The sequence below is a fragment of the Zootoca vivipara genome, chromosome 12, assembly GCF_965207765.1.
Source record: "Zootoca vivipara chromosome 12, rZooViv2.hap1.1, whole genome shotgun sequence".
Taxonomy (NCBI): Eukaryota; Metazoa; Chordata; class Lepidosauria; order Squamata; family Lacertidae; genus Zootoca; species Zootoca vivipara.
Window position 1 is genome coordinate 45,650,222 of NC_142595.1, and position 23,721 is coordinate 45,673,942.

Below are 23,721 nucleotides of genomic sequence, written 5' to 3' on the forward strand. Positions count from 1 at the left end.
AAATGTGCTGTTCACCCAAGACAGGGGAATCTCCATGTGACTTCAAGTTTAAAAACATACAAAATTGTAAAAGCAAGAAACATTGTTGCGGAAACAAAACAACAACAACAACAACAACAACAACAACAACAGTATGTAAAACTAAAGACACTACCTTCCAGAGGTGAGAGATGAGACATACAACTGCTCAGAGGCAACGTCGCAGAAAGCTCTGTTTTTTAAAGCTACTGTAATGTCTATATGCAAATCAGAAATCTATGTTTCCTTTCCTAGAAACCTTTAAAGCAATGCTTTGGCCAGCAGGCTGGCATCATCCTCTTGCCTTTGAAAACAGACACGATGAGTTTTACACTGTGTCTTTTCTTCTGGGCAGTGACATTAGCAGGTAAGGAAGATGGCCTGTGAATGATCTGTCCTAAATTATATTTTTTGTTTGTCAGTCATAGATTCTGAAAATGTTGTGATGCATAACGAAGAAGACAATGAAGAGAGAGAAGACAGATACGGTATTATATGGGACACGAGGAACATCAATTCCCTACTCCTTGAGCACTAGGTCAAAATATACATCAAAATGTTATTGGTCTTTTTGGTCATGGCAGTTCTCAAGGTAGATATATACATGGTAGTATTTATCTACCAAACTATTATTTATACTGGAGAAACAATGATTGTTTGGTTGGATAATGCTACAGCAAAAATATTGCATTCATTTATTTAGGAAACGTATACTGCACATGTTTGGCCAGTCTCAAAAGAGACTGAAGGGGAAAAAAGAGGACCAGTTTATTGGCTTCTATTGAATTTAGACAATAAATTAAATAAAAAGACAAGTCTGGCAGAATGGGAAGAAACAGTCAGTACATTATTCTCATAGACAGCAGAGTATAAGAATGAATTATAATATCTCTTTTTTTTGTCCACAGATGTCCAGTCTCAAATCCAGTTTTTTCAATCTGCCAATGAAATTAAAAGCCCTGGAGAATCAATTAAACTCACCTGTAGGGCATCTGGATATACATTTACCAGCTACTCACTTGCTTGGGTCAGACAGGCCCCGGAAAAAGGACTGGAGTGGGTCGGTACTATACGGACAGATAACTTCAAAACATTCTATCCTGAGTCTCTCAAAGGTCAAGTCACCCTCAGTGTGGACACCTCCATCAGCACTTTATATCTGCAGCTGAACAATTTGAAAGCTGAAGACACAGCTGTATATTACTGTGCAAGGCACACACAGGGCAAGACTACATGCACAGGCAGTCAAAAACCCTCTGGGGGGAACTCAGTGGCAGAGAAAGCAAAACAAAGCAAAGCAAAAAACCTGCTAAACTGTTGGTGCAGAAATCAAAGAACTGCAAAGCATGGACATAGTCAAAGTCTACAACACATGTGTACTATAAGGATGTACTATAAGCACATATTCACTGTACACACATATACACATACATATACATACTCCCTGCTCTACAACCAGCAAAGGTCATGCATGGCAGAAGATCCCTACTAGGCACCCAGATGGGAGGATTAACACGAAGTACTCAATTCATATTTGGCACAAAAATAAAATATACTAATCCAGAGTGTTGCTAATCTGTATTAGAAAGTGATGCATGGAGATTCCTCTTGGGCCTTCAATCGGATCTTGGCTGGATCTACACCAGGCATAGGCAACCTTGGCTCTCCAGATGTTTTGGAACTACAACTCCCATGATCCCTATCTAACAGGGCCAGTGGTCAGGGCTCATGGGAGCTGTAGTTCCAAAACATCTGGAGAGCCAAGGTTGCCTATGCTTGATCTACACCGAGCTGTAAAAACCCTTAAAAATAGTTATATAGCTCTCAATGCAATTTTCCATTGATTGTTCTACACCACCCTCTGGTGTCATGTATTTATAACAATTTAACAATGTTCTAGTTACAGGTAAAATAAAAAAACATTCCTTCAGTAGCACCTTAAAGACCAACTAAGTTTTTATTTTGGTATGAGCTTTCGTGTGCATGCACGAAAACGACTGCAAATGGTTTTGCGTGAAAAAGCAAGGGTTGAGATGGCTGAAGATCGCTTATCATGTATAATGAGATAAGAATCCGATATCTCTGTTCAAACCAGGTCCCTCCATGGTTTTGAGCTTGGTGATAAGTTGTAATTCAGCAACTTCTCTTTCCAGTCTATTTCTGAAATTCTTTTGTAGTAAGACAGCTACTTTGAGATCTTGTATAGAATGTCCTGGGAGATTGAAGTGTTCTCCTACTGGTTTTTCTGTCTTCTGGTTCCTGATGTCAGATTTCTGTCTAGTCATCAGAACACCACTAGTAATCACATACAGCTCCCAAGTTAAAACAGTACAACGCATCATCAGAGATCTACAGCCTCTCCTGGACAGCCTCTCAACCCTTGCTTTTTCATGCAAAACCATTTGCAGTCATTTCCGGTCATCAACAGCTATCAGTCAGTCAATCACCCATTTCCACCACCCTTCTGAGTGATCCCCCCTCCCTCTCCCCACCCCTCCCCACCCCTTCTCTACATAAGTGCCTGGGGACTCCCATTTCACTGTATCTGAAGAAGTGTGCATGCACACGAAAGCTCATACCAAAATAAAAACTTAGTTGGTCTTTAAGGTGCTACTGAAGGAATTTTTTTTTATTTTGTTTCGACTCAGACCAACACGGCTACCTACCTGTAACTAAACAAAATAGAGTCGAAACAAAATAAAAAAAATTCCTTCAGTAGCACCTTAAAGACCAACTAAGTTTTTATTTTGGTATGAGCTTTCGTGTGCATGCACACTTCATCAGATACACTGAAACAGAAGTAACCAGACTCTTATGTATATTCAGAGGGTGGGGGTGATGGGAATGGGTGATGGGCTGATAGGAGTGGTAAACCTTTTGATGACTGTTAACGACTGTTAATGACTGTAATTGGTCTTGCGGGGGGGGGGGGGAAGCAAGGGCTGAGGTGCTAAGGAAAGCTTGACCATGTATAATGAGATAAGAATCCTATGTCTCTGTTCATTCCAGGTGGCTCCATGGTTTTAAGCTTTCTAATGAGTTGCAATTCAGCAACTTCTCTTTCCAGTCTGTTTCTGAAAATTTTCTGTAATAAAACAGCTGCTTTGAGATCTATACAAGATCTCAAAGACCCCAGATTCCCCATCCATGCATTGTTGTGTTATGAGTTCTACAGCTTCCTCCCATAGTCATTAGAGGTCCCGAGACTCCAAGCAACACAGAGGACATCTTGTCTATGTTTCCACTTCGTTGATTTGGCTAGGTATCTATATGTGTGAAATGCCTAGTAAGCATATTTTAAAATTATTTGATATTCAAAAAACAAAGCTCTTATTTTCTGTTAAGTTACTTGTGCAACCACATACAGAAAATTAAAACAAACAAACAAACAAACATGTGTTCTTTTGCTCTTAGCTGTTTTTCATGCTTTCCAGATAGGAATTGTGTCCATGGTGTGCTTTGAGTTCCCTACAGTGGAAATCATCACACACTGTAAAGGGAAAGGGAAAGGGAAAGGGAAAGGGACCCCTGACCATTAGGTCCAGTCGCAGATGATTTTGGGGTTGTGGCGCTCAGCTCACTTTACTGGCATTTGTCCACAGACAGCTTCCAGGACTCATGTGGCCAGCATGACTAAGCCGCTTCTGGCGAACCAGAGCAGTGCACGGAAACGCCGTTTACCATCCCACCGAAGCGGTACCTATTTATCTACTTGCACTTTGAGGTCCTTTCAAACTGCTAGGTTGGCAGGAGCAGGGACCGAGCAATGGGAGCTAACCCTGTCACAGGGATTCAAACCACCGACCTTCTAGTTGGCAAGCCCTATGCTCTGTGGTTTAGACCACAGCGCCACTTCACACTTTCTGAAACAATAGGTGAATTAAACCAGCTAGCCTTTGAATTTTGGAATGCAGTTCTCTTCTAGTAATTGATTGTATGGAAGCTGCTCTGGTGCCCGAAGAGCAGGGTACAAAAGCTCTAAATATACACATACATACACATACATGCATAATATGTTCAGAAATGCAATACATTAGTTAAAATAACATTACAAATGCATCATAGCACAGAAAACTGTGTTGCAAAGATATGAAGATTAGGCAAAATTGCATTTTAGGAGAAATGCTGATGAAATTTCACCCAAACAACCAAACCTGCCAATTGATGTTGAAATGTAGAGAACTGGACTTTAGATCGGGCAAATGAGAAACTTAAAATGATAGATTTGCCCGTCCCTATCTGCTGCTGAGTTGTTATTTTCCCCTGGTCTTCCATTCTCCACACAACTGCATATGAAACAGTGAACTGGATCTTCTTATAGGCATCCTCATGCAAATGATACTTCCTCTAGTATCCCTTTTCCCTGCTCAAATACCTTCTGGCACATTGTTCCTTCCAATACATAGCTTTCATCAATTGCTTATGCCCATAAACACATTATCATGCAGACTTTATTAACATCCTCTATACTCACGAGCTTGTTCTTTGGTGAGTATTTCTATATGCCAATTAGAATATAGGGATTCCAGAAACAGCATGGGACATTTCTTTTTGGGAAATGAGGTGTGGAACTTGGTTGCCTTGGTGTTATACAGAGTGGACTTCTTACGCTTGTCTGTTCCTTTCTATCCAAACACCAGAAACTTTCTTTCCTCTCTCCACCGTTCTGTTGCTTTATTTGTGGATATGTAAAATGCAGTTAAATTCCAGCCATCAAGATATCAGCAGGCCATCAGATAAAGTGTTGGGAAGCTCAAACCAGACTTTGAGCACAATGGCCTTCTACGGTTTGACAATGTTTCAGACATAATTGCTGGGCAAAAGACTTGATTAAAGATGTAAATGCTTTGTGCACATATTTGATGCCGGTTTGATGGTCAAAAATTGTTTCCACCATTCTGATTCCAGCTACTCAGTCCCAGATTTCCCTGATCCAGCCTGTCTCAGAAATCAAACGCCCAGAAGAGACCTTGTCCCTGACTTGCAAAAGTTCCTCCTCTTTGGATCAGTACTGGATGCAATGGAGTCGGAAAACTGGTGACCAGGGAATTCAGTGGATTGGAGAGATCAGCCCAGATGGCAGAACAACTGGTATGCACCAGCCTCTGAAGGGAAGATTTACCATCTCCCGCAATAACGCACTGAACACTGTTTACTTAGAGATAAGGAAGCTTGAGGTTGAAGACAGTCGTCTCTATTACTGCAGCGCCCACAGTGAAACGGAATCATACAGAAACCAGAAATTGCTGCTATGCCTTCACTCCGTCTGCTGGTCAGGTTCTAGGGCTAGAATCTCACACCACTGATCCTGTGGGTGCACATGCATTCAAAAAGGATCCTGGACCCGTGTAAAAACGTAGATTCATGCAATCAAAAAGTCACAATGCTGCCCTTATCTCTGTGTGGGTAATCACTCGATCCACCCAGCAGACACTTTTCTGCTTCTGTTTTGTGTTTTGGTCTGCACCTGCCGGACTGCTGGCCTTTAGCAAACTCTTGAACCTCTGCGTCTTGAATTCATTGCACGGATGGGCAAATCTGATATCACATCTCCCTTTCCTTGGTGCATTCTCCTGGCTTGGGGACATGGGTGGCACTGTGGTCTAAACCTCTGAGCCTCTTGGGCTTGCTGATCGGAAGGTTGGTGATTTGAATCCATGCGACAGGTGAGCTCCTGTTGCTCAGTCCCAGCTTCTGCCAGAAGAGGGCAACCAAAATGGTCAAAGGCCTGGAAACGATGCCTTATGAGGAACGGCTTAGGGAGCTGGGTATGTTTAGCCTGGAGAAGAGAAGGTTAAGGGGTGATATGATAGCCATGTTCAAATATATAAAAGGTTGTCATATAGAGGAGGGAGGGAGGTTGTTTTCTGCTGCTCCAGAGAAGTGGACACGGAGCAATGGATTCAAACTACAAGAAAGAAGATTCCACCTAAACATTAGGAAGAACTTCCTGACAGTAAGAGCTGTTTGACAGTGGAATTTGCTGCCAAGGAGTGTGGTGGAGTCTCCTTCTTTGGAGGTCTTTAAGCAGAGGCTTGACAGGCATATGTCAAGAATGCTTTGATGGTGTTTCCTGCTTGGCAGGGGGTTGGACTGGATGGCCCTTGTGGTCTCTTCCAACTCTATGATTCTATGATTCTGCCAACTAGCAGTTCGAAAGCACACCAGTGCAAGTAAATAAATAGGTACCACTGCAGCAGGAAGGTAAATGGTGTTTCCGTGCACTCTGGTTTCTGTCACAGTGTCGCATTGCTCCAGAAGCGGTTTAGTCAATCTGGCCACATGACCCAGAAAGCTGTCTGTGGACAACACTGGCTCCTTCGGCCTGAAAAGTGAGCTGAGTGCCGCAACTCCATAGTTGCCTTTGACTGGACTTAACCGTCCAGGGGTCCTTTACCTTTTACCTGGCTGGGTTGCCTCTTCTGTAAGGAGTTAACTATTCTCAGGGTTTGGGGGACATTCTGAAAGATTAATTAGCATTATTAGTTGGTGTGGGCAATCTCAGATAAAATTTGTAGTACTTAAAAAAAAAACTTTTCTACAACCTTAAGTAGTCTCTTAATTAGCATTTTTGTAACCAGGGATGCTTTCTTGGCCTGAATAAACTTGCTATTTTATTAAATACATATACAAACAGCTCGTGGCAAAGCTGAAACTGCTGTTTGTTAATCTTTCCTCTTTTTTCATGAGGACAGAAGAGGAACTAGCTCTTCTGTCACTTTTGATTATTTCACTGCAATCCAACAACAAAAAAAGATGAGTGGGTTTATGTTTGACAATGCTTTTTAATAGTGGGGTGAATAATTTCTAATGCTAGTATTTCTAAATTATTTGTGTAAACCTGACAGCAAAATAAAATAAAATAAAATAAAATAAAATTTCTAACAAATAAAATAGAAGTTGCTTGCTGAAGCTCTACTGCAAGAACATTCCACAGGACTGGGCCAATGACACTAAGGACTTGGTCTCATGGTGATGTCAACTGAGGCTCACCATCTCAGGGGACAGCCAGCAATCCTTGTACATATAATCTCTGCTTCATTTTCAACTTATGCCTAAAACATAACAAAGCATTCTTGCTGCTTGATGAGTTGCCCTTGTTTCCTTTTTAAAACTTTCTGACTCTTTAATTAGTGTTTTTAATTAGCATGGGGAAAACTATTAAAATCTTGGATGACTTTTTTCTTGCAATCCCATGTGCCATTGATGAAAAGTTCACAAGTAGAAATGGGAACAGGAGAATTCATAAAAATGATGTTTTCCATTAGGACTATTACAGTGGCCCACTCATTTGTCATTCTGCTTCTGCTTCTTTTAACATTCACTTCAATGTGTGTGTGTGTGTGTGTGTGTGTGTGTGTGTGTGTGTGTGTGTGTGTTCTCATCTACCTTTGGGCAAATGCTTTCAGAAGAAAAAAATATGTATGTGGAATAGGGTGCTTTCCCCCTTGTTCTCGAATTTACCTTTACCAGTTAATGGGAAAACAGTGCTCACTGGATTCCATAGGACATAAGACAGGAGGACCAACACTAGGTGGAGTCACATCCAACTAATTCTAGTTTTTCCCTCATCCTGGTCTGTGCTGAGTTTTATAAGAGCTCCGCTGAGACAAATGAGGAGGAATTTGACAGGCAGTGCCACCCTCTGGAATGGATGTAAGTAAGACAGCATGAGGGGGGATTGCAGAGGGCAGACTGAGGTTGGTTGGGTACTGCCCCCCATTTTTCCTAATGAACCACCCTCCTCCCAATGCAGCAGATGACACAGTCTAAACTGAGTTTCATTTAAACTGCTCCTAGTCATTCTGAGCTGTTACCTAATTGCTTTCACTGCATAAAAGGAACAGTATCCATATAGTGTAACTGAACGTAGCACCTATTTATATATTCAGCCATGGGTTATCCCAAAGCATATTGTTATAGATATGTTTGCTGGTGTGGTGATGAGCAAATTTTATTAAATTTATTGTTCTTTTAAAGGAAGGAAGGAAGGAAATGGAAGAAGGAAATGTTACATCAATCACTGAATTCATTCTTCTGGGATTTCCTGAACTCCATGGCATGAGAATGCCCTTTGTTGGGATTGTCCTTCTGATGTACCTTCTCTCCATTTCAGGCAACTGCCTCATCATTACCGTGGTCTTCATAGAACCCAAGCTCCATACACCCATGTATTTCTTCCTCAGCAATTTTTCCTTGGCTGAGCTCTGCAGTAGCACAACTGTGATACCGAAGATGCTAACCAACATGGTCTTGGACCAAAACACCATTTGCTACACGTGTTGCATGACTCAGACTTTTATGGTCTTCTCGATGGGAGCCATTCAGTTCATTAACCTCACTGTCATGTCCTTTGACCGCTACACAGCCATCTGCCAACCTTTTAAGTACAATATCAAGATGACTAACACACTCTCCTTCCACCTATCATTGATGGCTTGGGCTGTAGGGTTTACAGTTATATTTTTTCAGCTCATAGTTGTGTGGACTACTTACCCATTCTGCGGCAATATCATCGATCACTTCTTTTGTGATATTGGACCTGTTTTGAAATTGGCTTGTACTGATACAACTGTGTGGGAGCTTGCGAGCTTGTTTTATAGTGTCATCATTACGTGTGGTTCATTTCTCTTCTCCGTGGGCTCTTATGCATGCATTCTAAAGACCATTGTTCAGATTCCATCTGTCACCGGGAGATCCAAAGCATTTTCTACTTGTTCCTCTCATCTCACTGTTGTGGGCATCTTCTATGGGGCAACGTTTTTCATGTACCTGAGGCCTTCGACCCAAGGTGACACCCGAATCAACAAAGTCATATTCATGGTGATCTGTGCTGTTTTGCCAACCCTAAGCCCTTTCATCTTCACAATACGAAACAATGACTTCAAAACTGCTGCGAGAAAAGCAATGGGCAGAATTTTCCAGCTGCCTTCCTCTGTGGTCATGAGACTGATCAAGCAGTGTTCCTTGCAAAGCACATTCAGCAAATTCTTCAATAAGCATAATCAGAAGACTTTGGAGTGTCACTGAGATCGGGGGTATATTGTCAGCTATTTCTTATAACTTTTTTTTTTAACAGAAGGGAAAATGTGATAATACTCAGGGTGCTCATTTGGTAGATATAATTCAGGTTCTCCCTGATAGTGCAATAACATTTGCTCAGTGTAGGCACATTTAAATGAATGGACCTAGCAGTCATGTCCGTTTGAGTAGTACTCAGTTGAATACCACCCATACTCTCCTTTTGTCTAAAGTTGCAAAAATAGTTGTTTATCATTTGTTTCCAGGAGCTTTGGGGTGGAATTCAAAGAGCTCTGCTACATGATCCCATCAGGCTCTTCCAGTCTTAAAAAAATATACACATATATCTCAACTCAAAGCAGATCCTGCTGCTTGTTGGTCCTTCTCTCTATTTTTCATGAAGAAAGAAGAGGAACTGAATCTTATGTCGCTTGCTTGCTATTATTTCACAGTGGTTCTATGTACAAGTGATTATTTGGTTTATTTCTGACAATTTCAGGACATAATATTGGTGTTCAAGATCAGTTCAAAGTTTTGATTGTTATTGTTTGAAGAATGGAGATCATAGCTTAATGAGAAAGATGTCTCATTTAAATTCTGTAAGGTCTTCTGAATACTTTCGTTAGGTGGGATAAGTATCAAATGTTCTTACTATAGAAGACTCTCAATCACTGAGATGGATCCAGTTTTATTTCTCTGCTGCTATTGATGCTGTTTATGCTATTGGTTCTGGAATTAAACTCTGACAATGGTGTGGACTTTCCACAATAATAGCAAGTGTACAAAATGAGCTGCTAACAGAAATCCTAATTAAAAGAAAGACTAGAGAAATAAATTAATTTTACTGCAGGAAGCAGCTGCCTTAGAACATCTCTCTCCAGAAATAAGCTGATGTTAATCAAGGAAGAATCTCATACTTAAAACCTAATGTTTATAATGCTGGTTCTAGTGTGCTTTGTCTTTCTCCTGAACCACTTCTATAGCATCTAGCTCTTATTATTTTTCTTTTTAGGATTTTTTTGATTTTTGCCTTAATACATTTTGTCATAGGCTTTAAATATATTTTGACACCTGGGGCCTTTCATATGAATCTATATTATCATTCATTGACCCACATAGACAACTATTGTTGACTCTGACAAGTTAAAGGTCTTTGGCAATCCTCCTTCCAAAAATCATTATTTAAGGTATAGGAAAAGACTGGTTGGACCACAGCACATGCCCATTAAGTTCAGCATCTTCTAGCCCACAGTGTCCAGCCAGGTGCTTTTGGGAAGCCCACCATCTAATACAGACTGGCTACCTTCAATTGCCTATGCTCTGGTAGCCTCTACCTTAAATTACTGTCGTTGGGCTGTCTTTCGATACAGTTCAGAAACCACAGCTATTGCAGAATTCAGTGGGCAGATTGCTCACTAGGGAAAGAAGATCTGAGCATGTAACTCCAGTTCTGATGAAACTGTTTAACAATTACTGTAGTTTTAGGAATCAATTCAAAGTGCTTCAGTGGTTGTTTAATTATTTTTTATTGAGTTTCATAATAAAGTACAAATGCAGAGTACAAAAATATCACACATACATTCCAAATGCAGACTATAACCTTGCAGGATGACCCTCCCCTCTTCTCTCCCCCCCACCAACTCAATCCTTTTGTATAACTATTTCTTTAGTTCTAGTTACAGGTAGGTAGCCATGTTGGTCTGAGTCGAAGCAAAATAAAAAAAATCCTTCAGTAGCACCTTAAAGACCAACTAAGTTTTTATTTTGGTATGAGCTTTCGTGTGCATGCACACTTCTTCAGATACACTGAAACAGAAGTGTATAAATATCATCATCATCATCATCATCATCATCATCCATGCCTCAGGATCCCTGTACCTTTCCTCACACGAACCAACTCAAATCCTCCAGCTGTCATTTGAGGCCCTATTCCATATTCCACCCCCTGCCCAGAGGTGGCAATATGACATTGGCCTTTTCAGCAATGATTCCCCACTAGTGGAATGTTCTCTCCAGTGAGCATTTGTGGCCTCTTTCAGTAGGCCAGGACCTGTTACACCTGTGTTCTGGGTATTTATTTCTTTATTGTGCCTATTGAAAAATGGTTCTAGTATTTTTAATATGTTTGTAAGTCAATTTGGTTTATTTCCATGAGTAAATAAACTAAACAACAGCAGCAACAAAAATAACTTATGGTGAGTTCCATGAGGTCATTATAAGTAAATGCCACTGATAGTCATTTCATCCATGAATATGTCTAATCCACTTTTGAAGCCGTCTTTGCTATTAGTTGGGACACAGGTGGTGCTGTGGTCTAAACCACAGAGCCTAGTGCTTGCCGATCGGAAGGCCGGCAGTTCGAATCCCTGCAACAGGGTGAGCTCCCATTGCTCGGTCCCAGCTCCTGCTAACCTAGCAGTTCAAAAGCACGTCAAAGTGCAAGTAGATAAATAGGTACCACTCCGGCGGGAAAGTAAACAGTGTTTCTGTGCGCTGCTCTGCTTTGCCAGAAGCGGCTTAGTCATGCTGGCCACATGACCTGGAAGCTGTCTATGGACGAGCACTGGCTCCCTTGGCCTATAGAGCGAGGTGAGCACGCAATCCCAGAGTCATTCCCAACTGGATCGAATGGGTCAGGGGTACCTTTACCTTTTACCTTTATGCTATTAGTTATCACTCCATGCTATGGTAGCAAATTCCAAACCATTATTTAAGTGTTGTGTGATGAAGTGGACAGAAGTCTGTCCTAAATTCCTTTTGAATTAGTTCCTTCAGATGACCTCAGGTTCTGGAATTACTGGAGGGAAAGGGGGGGGGGGAGCTTTCAATGTGATTATGTGTGGCTTCATTGAGGGAATGGTTGGAGCCTAAAAGGGAGCTCAGATCCTTCATCTTCACTAGATTGTGTTTGGAAAGTGGTTGCATTATTAACTGATTCATTAAAAAACTTGCAACGACAGAATATATTTCTCCCATTTGCTGTTACATTTAATAATAATAAAATTACTAAACAAGAAGGGGATAGGAAAAAAGAATCCCTCATTACTATTGATTCTTTTAGTATTGGTTTGTTTTATTATTGGTTTGTTTATATACCACTTAGTGCCAAAATAGTTTTGCTTGCTTCTTTATTTGTTTCCTTCACGAATCACTTCCCAAGCAGCATCTCGAAGCATAGAGAGATCTATGCATATAAAAACAATTCTATAAATTAGAAATGTTGGAGGAGTTTTGGGCAAGGGATGGGGATGCAGGAGAAATTAGGAAGCTCCCTCATACTGAGTCAACCATTCCTGCTACTTCCTAAGTTAACTTTGCTTTTAAAAAAACAACAACAACCCAACAACTTCTAAAACCTTAATTAGGGATTTTAATTGACATGGGATAAACTATAGAAGTCTTCAAAGGCTTTCTCTTTCAGCCCCAGGAGGCACTAATGAACTGTTCACAAGCAGAGAAGGGAGAGGAAATAATTTCATAAAACTGATGTTTAGCAATAGGATTACAATAATTTTTAAAGAAAATCTCAGCTTTTCTACTTTCTCTGTCTCTTTCGACCGATATTATATATATATATATGGAGAGAGAGAGAGAGAGAGAGAGAGAGAGAGAGAGAGAGAGAGAGAGAGAGAGAGAGAGAGAGAGAGATGGTGTATTTATTCCCAGCTACCTTTCGTCAAATGTATACAGAACAAAACAATATGCGGAACATCAGAGAGTTTCCCCCTGGTTCTTGACATTACTGGGTATGTACTTTTATGAATTAACCTGAGAACATTGGTGTCTGGGGTCCGTTGGTGTTGTACCTGATCAGAATGTTAGCGCATGTCAGGGGCTGGCTGGACACTGAGGAGTGGTGGTTGGATACTGATGAGTGGACACCAGGAGAACTGGGGTTGGAGACTGATTTGGAAGAAGGGTCAGTTTTCCGACAGAACCTGTAATGGCCAGGAGATGAGATTCAGAGGCAGTAGAAGCTGCAGGATTGGAGGATGAAGAGCACGTGCAGGAGGAGCCAGAGATCGGTGTAGAATCAAAGGCTTCCCTACCTCCTCCTCCTGCTTCTACCTCTCCTGTTCTACTTCCTCCCAGGACCAGAAGAGGCTTGAAGATGCAGGAGCAGAAACAGACTACATGCAGGCTCAGTTTTTGCCTACTTGCATGCAGCTCAGGTGGGGAAGATACATAAGCTGAGGTTAGTGGTGAGGCCTCTCTATTGCTGCATCTGCTTCATCGGGCGCACACTTAGGAGTAGCTGAGAAATGCAGGCCTAATGCACATGCCTTTTCCTAACTTGTAAGTGTAGCATCCTCTTCACTGTTGTACTACTTGGGTGGGAGATGCAGTGGGACAAGGTAGCAGCAATGAAATACAGTGGCACCTCGACTTACGAATGACTCGACAACCAAATTTTTCGACTTATGAATGGGGGTAATGGCCGCACGCTTACGAATGTCTTGACATCCGAAAGCAAACCGCAGAGGTTTTAGATAGGGATTTTTCGACTTACGAATTTTTAGATAGGTTGCTTCGACTTACAAATTTTTTCCATTTCCAATGCATTCCTATGGGAAATCGTGTTTCCAATGACGTTTTTCAACTTACAAATTTTTCGACCTATGAAGGTGCCTTCGGAACAGATTAAATTCGTAAGTCAAGGCACCACTGTACAAGAAGGTTCACGGTAGCAGTGGCCTTGGAGATGTGCAGGCAGGGATGGGGAGGTAATTTGATTCAGCTTGCATTACAAGGCCGAAGTACCCAATCCTCACCTTCTGAAACAATTTGAGAACCAAAAACACAGCCATATTTCAAGGTTCACATTTCTCTGAATTATGTAATGCACTTTCCCAACCAAGTGGTGCATATGCTAGGCTAAGACACAAATCACTGAAACTAATACACACAGTTTAATTATAACAAGGGAAATTTCTTGCAGAAATACTTATTACTGGATGAGGATGAAATACACAAAAAAAATGCTGGTGAATTTTCATGAGGGCTTTTTTCTATAAAAAAAGCAATGCACAAATTGAGCTGAAAATGCGTGGAAGTGAATGTAAAATCGAGAAAATGAGAAACTTTAAAGAAATCAAAATTGATAGATGAAGTTAAATATGTGTGTTTGTATTTGTGGTGCTGCCACCAACCACTACCCAGAGCTCCCCCAGCCTTGCCTTAGAAGCCTCATCCCATCTCCATCCTGATGAGCGATGCGCCACTGATGCTCCTAAGGTACCGCTGCCTTCTACGTCCCTCATGAACCACCTCTAAAAACTATATCCACTTCTACTACACCATGTACCTCCCTGATACATGCATGCAGATGAACGGGGAAAGTGTCATGGGATAGGAATTCATTTCATGAAAGTGAAGAAATATTCATATTACTGTATGTAACTAAACATAACACCTAGTGATAAATTCATGCACTGTTTACTACAATGCATATCAGTAGACATATGTATCCTTGTGTACTTATGATAAGTTGTGCTGCAACTTAATTTAATTTATTTATTTTTTAAAGGAGGAAAACAAGGAAATGGAGGCAGCCAATGTAACATCGATCACGGAGTTCATTCTATTGGGATTCCCTGAATTTCATGGAATGAGGGTGCCATTTGTTGGGACTGTCCTTCTGATGTACCTGCTGTCCATTTCAGGCAACTGTCTCATCATCTCAGTGGTCTTCATGGAACCCAAACTCCACACACCCATGTATTTCTTCCTCAGCAACTTCTCCTTGACTGAGCTCTGTAGCACCACAGCAGTGATACCCAAGATGCTGACTAATATCCTCTTGAACCAAAACACCATCTGCTTCACGTGTTGCCTGGTACAAGTTTTATTTAGCTTCTCACTGGGAGCTATACAGTTCATCAACCTTGCCACCATGTCTTTTGATCGCTACACAGCCATATGCAAGCCCTTTCGTTACAATGTGATGATGACTAATAGACTGTGTTTCCACCTGTCATTAATGGCTTGGGTTGTAGGGTTTATAGCTACATTGTCTCAATCCATAGTTTTGTGGACATATCCATTCTGTGGACAGAATGTCATTGATCATTGCTTCTGTGATATTGGGCCTGTTTTGAAATTGGCTTGTGCTGACACAACTGTGATGGAGCTTGTAGGTCTCTTTTACGGCACCATTCTTATGTGGGGTTCGTTTTTCTTTTCACTTATCTCTTATGCCAGCATTATAAACACCATCTTGCGGATTCCATCTGTTAATAGACGTTCCAAGGCATTTTCCACATGTTCCTCTCATCTCACTATTGTTTGCCTATTCTATGGAGCAATGTTTTTCATGTACCTGAGGCCTTCGACCCAAAGTGACACCCAAATCAACAAAGTCGTGTTCCTTGTGACCATTGTTGCTTTGCCTCCCCTAAGCCCTTTCATCTTCACAATCCGAAACAGTGACTTCAAAACTGCTGCAAAAAGAGCAATGCACAGAAATTGCATCCTCCCTTCCTTTGCTGTCATGAAATTAACCAAGATGGGGTCCTTGAAAAAATGTCCTCAACAAATTATTTAATGACTTTAGACTACTACTGAGATGAATGGCATATTGTTAGGTGTTTCCATGGATAGCTCCAAAAAGCAGGTTATCTGCATATGGGAAGCCTAAAAGTTGAGGACAGAGGTATCAATTACTGCACAGAAGAGGCAAACAGAAAGTGAATTGAAACATTTACAAAATCCTGCAGTGAAACCAACAGGGGAGAAGTGTCTCTTGGTTTCGGTCAGAAAGAGAAGCTTGCAGACTCTTGGCACTGAGCACAAACAAAACAAGTTTCTCTGTCTATGGCATGTAAACGCCTGTGGAATAACCAACTGTGTTCTTTGATAAAGCCTGGGCCATTTGCACTGAAAACAGGTAGCAGTGGTCTCGCTGAACAATGGCACACATTCTGTGGCAATAAACTCAAATTATGCACCCATATCCACACTAGAGAGGGTGCTGCCAGGCTTGATTTTCATGGTACTCTATTGCACAAACACACTACTCAAACTAATAAATGAAGCAAAACAGTCATACTTCAAAATTTGCATGTCTCTGAATTTTGCGATGTGGTTCTCCAATCAATGTGAACTGAAATGCATATGTGAGGGTGAAGTGTGCATAACAAATTCATAAATTAGTGGGCGGGAGGAGCCTTAAAATGGCATTCTGTTAAGGGACACTTTCTGGAAAAAATCAATATATTAGTCAAAACTGCATAGAAAAATGAATCTATTAGGGAAAAGTCACAGGAAAATACTGTTGAATTTACACTAAAATGCTGGTGAAGTTACATTAGACTTTCTAAACTAAGGTTACCAGACATCCCCGTTTCCCGGGGACAGTCCCCAGATTTACAAATCAGTCCCCATACAAAATCCATTGAAACTGAAAAGTGTCCCCGGATTCATTTGGAAAAAATCTGGTAACCTTATTCTAAACAAAACAAAAACCAGAAATTGCTACAGAAATGTGAAGAACTGAATTTAAGATTGAAAAGAAGAAGAAGAAGAAGAAGAAGAAGAAGAAGAAGAAGAAGAAGAAGAAGAAGAAGTTTCTTGTTGTGAAACTTTTGTGGGTGAGCTAAGAGTTTGTATGGATCATGGCTGAGAACCCAGAGGCTGAGAGGGAGCACGTGTCAGAAGGAAAATGGACTGATGTTGATTCATATATGTTAGTAACTTTGCATTGATGTGACATTTTTTATATGTAATTCTGTACTTTTTGTATATTTTGTTTAACTTGTCTGTTGTTGCTTAGAGGGATTTTAAATATATTAAATCATATAGAAATTAAATAATCAAATCGCAATCAATCAAGGAAGCAGAGAGATTCTTAGCTGCAGCTAATGGTGGCTGTCTGCTCCATATACCTTTGGGATTCACATCTCTCGAAACAAAGGCAATTGCACAAACATATTACATTCTCAGCTGGGTATTACTGTGCTGTAAACTCATCTGAGCAGCCCTTACAATGGAAGCACAGAGTAAAAAATTGCTCTTGGTGGTGCTCACACTCCATGATGTTGGGCAATAGAGGAAATAGAGAGAGAAATATAATTTTGCCACGGGAAGAAGCTGAGAGCACAGTTTCATTTGCTGATATGTTATGCCAGTATTTAATTTCGGAATGTGGTTTTGTAAATGGAATCAAATGTAACGAGTATCATTCTGCAAGTCATTCCATATTGCATCTATATCCCTGCAATCTGCAAGGTGCTGTTTCCCCTTTCCCAATCTCCTCTGTCTTTAAATGGGCCTTTGTAATTGCAGGGAGATGTGGGAGCTGTTCTTTGCATGATAACCACACCTACTGCACATGTGCCTCTGCTTGCCACTTATAACAACAGCACTTGATGGCCCCATGCAAATTACGTCCTGCAAGGCCTTCATTTAAAAAGAAGTCATCTGTAGAGGATGCAGAATTCAAGGTCCTTCATATAATTCAGTTCTTCTTCAGGTCCTGGGAGATGATGCCATTGGTCATGGAACTGCAACCCTTAATGATTTTCCTGATGTTCTTCCCAGCATGTAAGAGAAAAACCCTCTCCCCACTCTTGTAGACAATCCATTGCTTTGCTGTGTTATTCCATGTCATTTCATGTTTCATTTTCCTTCTCCATATACAGACATTTCCTCACAGATTACCCTTACTGAGTCTGGAGGTGGCGTGAAAAGACCAGGAGAGAGACTGCAACTGACCTGTACGGTGTCTGGGTTTTCTTTAACAAGTTATGGAGTACAGTGGTCCCGTCAGTCAGCAGGAAAGGGACTGGAGTGGGCTGGAGGTATCTGGAGTAGTGGAAGCACCTACTATAGCAGTGCCCTCCAAAACAGGATCACCATCACAAGAGACACCTCAAAAAACCAGGTGTCCCTGCAACTGACTACCCTGAAGCCTGAAGACACTGCCATGTATTACTGTTCACGATACACAGTGAGCAAACCATTCTCAGAGGCAGTACAAAAACTCTGTTTCCTGAAAGCAAGAAAGAAGTCAATCATGGGTTTGTGGACAGCATCTGGAAGCAAGGCTGTATTTCATCCTGTGTTTCCCCTCAACCACAAAAGCACAATATGATGCCACAGAAATAGTTCTTTAACAGAATTAATTCTCTACAAATGTTGGGAACTTCAAACATATTGGTCAGCAGAATTTTTCCAAGTGTTTTCAAATTATGTCAAGAGTGAAAAAGAATCACAGCTAGAGCTAATTTTCGCCGTCTGCTCCATATACATTTGGGATTCACTTCTTCCCAAGTGTGACAGTTGCACAGACACATTACATTCCCAGCTGGGTATTGCTGTGCTATAAACTCATGTGAACAACCCCCTACGTTGTAAGCACAGAGGAAAAAATGCTGTTGGTGGTGCTCATACTCCATGATGTTGGGCATTGGAGAAAATAGAGAGAGAAATCACAGGAAGAAACTGTCTAGGATATCCCTTTTAGATGAAGATGCTATTTTTAATGGATGAAGAAGAGAACCCTTAAAATAACCGTATTTATTTCTATATTTTCCTGAATGCTTCCATTTCATTCCCACATTTATATGGTTTTGTTTATAAAACAGTTTAAAATAAATCATGTGTGTGTTTGTGTGTATTCAACCTTTGTCTCAAAATAGTGGTGCATTTTGAGTGGTGCATGTTCTGGTTATCTACCGCTTGGACTACTGCAATGCACTCTACATGGGGCTACCTTTGAAGGTGACCCGGAAATTACAACTAATCCAGAATGCGGCAGCTAGACTGGTGAATGGGAGCGGCTGCTGAGACCACATACCACCGGTCTTGAAATATCTACATTGGCTCCCAGTACGTTTCCGAGCACAGTTCAAAGTGTTGGTGCTGACCTAAATGGCCTCGGTCCAGTATACCTGAAGGAGCGTCTCCAGCCCCATCATTCTGCCCGGACACTGAGGTCCAGTACTGAGGGCCTTCTGGTGGTTCCCTCGCTACGAGAAACCAAGTTACAGGGAACCAGGCGGAGGGCCTTCTCGGTGGTGGCGCCTGCCCTGTGGAATGCCCTCCCATCAGATGTCAAAGATAAAAACAGCTACCAGATTTTTAGAAGACATCTGAAGGCAGCCCTGTTTAGGGAGGCTTTTAATGTTTAATTATTTTATTTCATTTTTCTGTTGTAAGCCGCCCAGGGTGGCTGGGGAAACCCAGTCAGATGGGTGGGGTATAAATAAATTATTATTATTATTATTATTATTATTTTATTAAAAACATTTTTTTACACATTTAAACCACTGAAGCAGATGGAATTTAGTGCATAGCAAATTTGTGAAATGCACATGAACCAAAAGTTGCTCATTAAAGATTGATTTCCTCAGGCCCTGTTACTTTATTTCTCCTGGTTTTCTAGATCTGCAAATGGTGAGGGCTAGTAATTCTTTTTAAAGGCCCCATCATAGCTGATTTCAGTTTTCTTTGCTTTTTTATTATTCAACCAATGCAGCTGCTCAAAGTGTTGCATACAGTAAAGATACTCATAGGACAAATGTGCAACCCAATAAATGTTTACAGGCAGACACATATCACGTATGAAAAGAGAGTTTCCTTTGCTGATATGTTATATTAGTCTTTAGTTTTGGAATGTGCTTTCTTAAATGGAATATAATGAAATTAGTATCATTATGAAATTTCTCAATTTTCTCTGTTCTTAAATGGGACTTTGAAATTGCAGGGGAATGTGGGGCTGCTGTTCTTTGCATGGTAACCCCACCTACTGCATGGGTGCCTCTGCTTGCCACTTATTATAACAGAACTGATGGCACCATGCAAATTACATCCTGGGGGCCTTCATGAAAAAGAAGTCCAGTGTAGAGGATGCAGAATCGAAGGTCCTTCATATGATTCAGTTCTTCTTCATGTTCTGGGAGATGATGCCATTGATCATGAAACCTTTGATGATTCTCCTGATGTTCTTCCCAGCATGTAAGAGAAAAATCCCATCCCCACTCCCGTAGACAATCCATTGCTATGCTGTATCATTCCATGCCATTCCATGTTTCATTTTTTTCTCCATATACAGACATTTCCTCACAGATTACCCTTACTGAGTCTGGAGGTGGCGTGAAAAGACCAGGAGAGAGACTGCAACTGACCTGTACAGTGTCTGGGTTTTCTTTAACAAGCAGTGGAGTACACTGGATCCGTCAGCCACTAGGAAAGGGACTGGAGTGGGCTGGAGGTATCTGGAGTGGTGGAAGCACCTACTATAGTGGTGCCCTCCAAAACCGGATCACCATCACAAGAGACACCTCCAAAAACCAGGTGTTCCTACAACTGGCTAGCCTGAAGCCTGAAGACTCTGCAATGTATTACTGTGCAAGGGACACAGTGAGCAAAACCTTCTCAGAGGCAGTACAAAAACTCTGCTTCCTGAAAGATGTAAGTCAGTCATGGGTTTGTTGGCAGCAGCTGGAAGCAAGGCCATGTTTCACCCTGTGTTTTCCCTTGAACACAAAAGCACAATATGATGCCACATAAATAGTTCTTTAACAGAATTAATTCTCTACAAATGTTGGGAAATTGAAACATATTGGTCAGCATAACTCTTCCAAGTGTTTTCAAATTATGTCAAGAGTGAAAAGGAATCACAGCTAGAGCTAATTTTGGCCGTCTGCTCCATATACCTTTCGGATTCACTTCTTTCCAAGCGTGACAGTTGCACAGAAACATTACATTCCCAGCTGGGTATTACTGTGCTATAAACTCATGGGAACAGCCCCCTATGTCGTAAGCACAGAGAAAAAAAATGCTGTTGGTGGTGCTCACACTCCATGATGTTGGGCATTGGAGAAAATAGAGAGAGAAATCAAATTTTGCCACAGAAAGAAACTGTCTATGAGATCCCTTTTAGATGAAGATGATATTTTTAATGGATGAAGAAGACAACCCTTAAAATGTTGCTTGTTGTTGTTGTTGTTTAGTCGTTTAGTCGTGTCCGACCCTTCGTGACCCCTTGGACCATAGCACGCCAGGCACTCCTGTCTTGCACTGCCTCCCGCAGTTTGGTCAAACTCATGTTCGTAGCTTCGAGAACACTTTCCAACCAACTCGCCCTCTGTCGTCCCCTCCGATAACCCTTAAAATAAACGTATTTATTTCTATATTTTCCTGAATGCTTCCATTTCATTCCCATATATATATATGATTTTGTTTATAAAACAGTTTAAAATAAATCATGTGTGTGTTTGTGCGTATTCAACCTTTGTCTCAAAATATGTATTTAAATGTATGTTTTTACACATTTAAACCGCTGAAGCGGATGGAATTTATTGCATAGCAGATTTGTGAAATGCACATGAACTAAAAGTTGGTGATTAAAGATTGATTTCCTCAGGCACTGGTACTTTATTTCTCCTGGTTCTCTAGATATGCAAATGGTGAGGGCTAGTAATTCTTTTTAAAGGCCCCATCATAGCTGATTTCAGTTTCCTTTGCTTTTTTATTATTATTCATCTAATGCAGCTGATCAAAGTGTTGCATACATTAAAGATACTGATAAGACAAATGTACAACCCAATAAATGTTTACAGTCACATATCACCTATGAAAAGAGAGTTTCCTTTGCTGTTATGTTATATTAGTCTTTAGATTTGGAATGTGCTTTTGTAAATGGAATATAATGAAATGAGTATCATTATGAAATTTCTCAATTTTCTCTGTTCTTAAATGGGCCTTTGAAATTGCAGGGAGATGTGGAGCTGCTGTTCTTGGCATGATAACCACACCTACTGCATGTGTGCCTTTGCTTGCCGATTATAATGACAGCACTGATGGCACCATGCAAATTACATCCTGGAGGGCCTTCATTAAAAAGAAGTCCTCTGCAGAGGATGCAATTCAAGGTCCTTCATATAATGCAGGTCTTCTTCAGGTCCTGGGAGATAATGCCAATGATCATGAAACCCTTGATGATTTTCCTTATGTTCGTCCCAGAATGTAAGAGAAAAATTCTCTCCCCACTCCCGTAGACAATCCGTTGCTTTGCTGTGTCATTCCATTTCATTTCATGTTTCATTTTTCTTCTCCATATACAGATATTTCCTCACAGATTACCCTTACTGAGTCTGGAGGTGGCGTGAAAAGACCAGGAGAGAGACTGCAACTGACCTGTACGGTGTCTGGGTTTTCTTTAACAAGTTATGCAGTGGAGTGGTCCCGTCAGTCAGCAGGAAAGGGAATGGAGTGGGCTGGAAGTATCTGGAGTGATGGAAGCACCTACTATAGCAGTGCCCTCCAAAACCGGATCACCATCACAAGAGACACCTCAAAAAACCAGGTGTTCCTGCAACTGACTAGCCTGAAGCCTGAAGACTCTGCCATGTATTACTGTTCAAGGGACACAGTAAGCAAACCATTCTCAGAGGCAGTACAAAAACTCTGTTTCCTGAAAGCAAGATATAAGTCAATCGTGGGTTTGTGGACAGCATCTGGAAGCAAGGCTGTATTTCATCTGGTGTTTTCACTCAACCACAAAAGCACAATATGATGCCCCAAACCAATTGTTCCATAACAGAATTAATTCATGTGACAGTTGCACAGAAACATTTCATTCTCTGTTGGGTATTACTGTGCTATAAAGTCATCTGAACAGCCTCCTACGATGTAAACACAGAGGAAAAAAATTCTGCTGGTGGTGCTCACGTTCCATGATGATGGGCAATGGAGTCCAAAGGCCTAATACCACCTTCAAGAGAAGGCAGAGAGAGAAATCTAATTTTGCCACAGAAATAAACTGTCTAGGATATCCCTTTTATATGGAGGTGACATTTTTAATGGATGAAGGGGACAACCCTTAACCTTATCTCTTTATATATTTTCCTGAATGCTTCCATTTCATTCCCATATTTATATGCTGTGAGTGTGAGCTGAGAGGGTTAATAGCTCAGCAGTCGTCCTGGATCATGGGGTCTGTGATGTGTCATGTAAACAGGAAACAGGAAGTAGTACCTGTTGCTGTTGTGTTCTGTAACATATGACACCGTATGTTTTAATTCTGTCTGTCTGTGTCACAGTTCCAGCCGAGATGGACCTGTCTTCTCCTGGCTGGAGTTGCCTTAAGCAATAAATCTCTGTTTTAATGAACACAGGAGTGAAAGTGATTTATTTCTCAGGCACGCAAGAGCATAGAAAGCTGAATAAGACTTCCGCTGCCACAGAAGACTGCAGACTGTTATGCAAACTTCAGAAGGAAAAATTCCTGGACATTTAGAAACGAGGTTTGACTTTCGTGAAGGAAGTGTGCTGGGCAAGAAGTTTTTTACAATGCTTCTACAACACAGCTAATAGTTGTGTTCATAGTTATTTGCCAATTCGGAGTATTGGACAACAACAAAACATTCTAATAGTGAGCAAGGCCATATGCCATCCTGTGTTTTCCCTCAACCACAAAAGCATAATATGATGCCCCACACCAATTGTTCCATAACAGAATTAATTCTCTACAACTAGACAGGTTAGGTCAGCCGCAGATTGCTCTGGGTCACATTGCAACATCTCTATTGCACTCGATCTGGTCCCTATTCAGATAATGCGGGCATCATCACACTAGTACTTGGGCATTTTGCTGAATAACTTTATTTCCCAGAGAGCTAAAGGTTAATACACAGCAAGATCAGGCTCTGGGGCATATGCTGGCTGTTGGCTCAGGAT

At 41.1% G+C, this 23,721-nt stretch overlaps 2 protein-coding genes across 2 annotated transcripts; both read left to right on the forward strand.

Moving 5' to 3' along the window:
- The first annotated feature begins 8,013 nt into the window (after nt 1-8,013).
- LOC118095690 (olfactory receptor 6X1-like) lies at nt 8,014-9,048 on the forward strand. Its single transcript, XM_035136921.1, has one exon. It carries the CDS (start codon nt 8,014-8,016, stop codon nt 9,046-9,048), a length of 1,035 nt encoding a protein of 344 aa, XP_034992812.1.
- Nucleotides 9,049-14,581: 5,533 nt separating this feature from the next.
- Nucleotides 14,582-15,583, forward strand: LOC118095689 (olfactory receptor 6X1-like). Its single transcript, XM_035136920.1, has one exon. The coding sequence runs from the start codon at nt 14,582-14,584 to the stop codon at nt 15,581-15,583; it is 1,002 nt and encodes a 333-aa protein (XP_034992811.1).
- Nucleotides 15,584-23,721: the final 8,138 nt, after the last annotated feature.

What these genes read in the sequence shown, in the direction of transcription:
- LOC118095690 (XM_035136921.1), top strand. Translation starts at nt 8,014, where the DNA reads ATGGAAGAAGGAAATGTTACATCAATCACTGAATTCATTCTTCTGGGA.
- LOC118095689 (XM_035136920.1), top strand. Translation starts at nt 14,582, where the DNA reads ATGGAGGCAGCCAATGTAACATCGATCACGGAGTTCATTCTATTGGGA.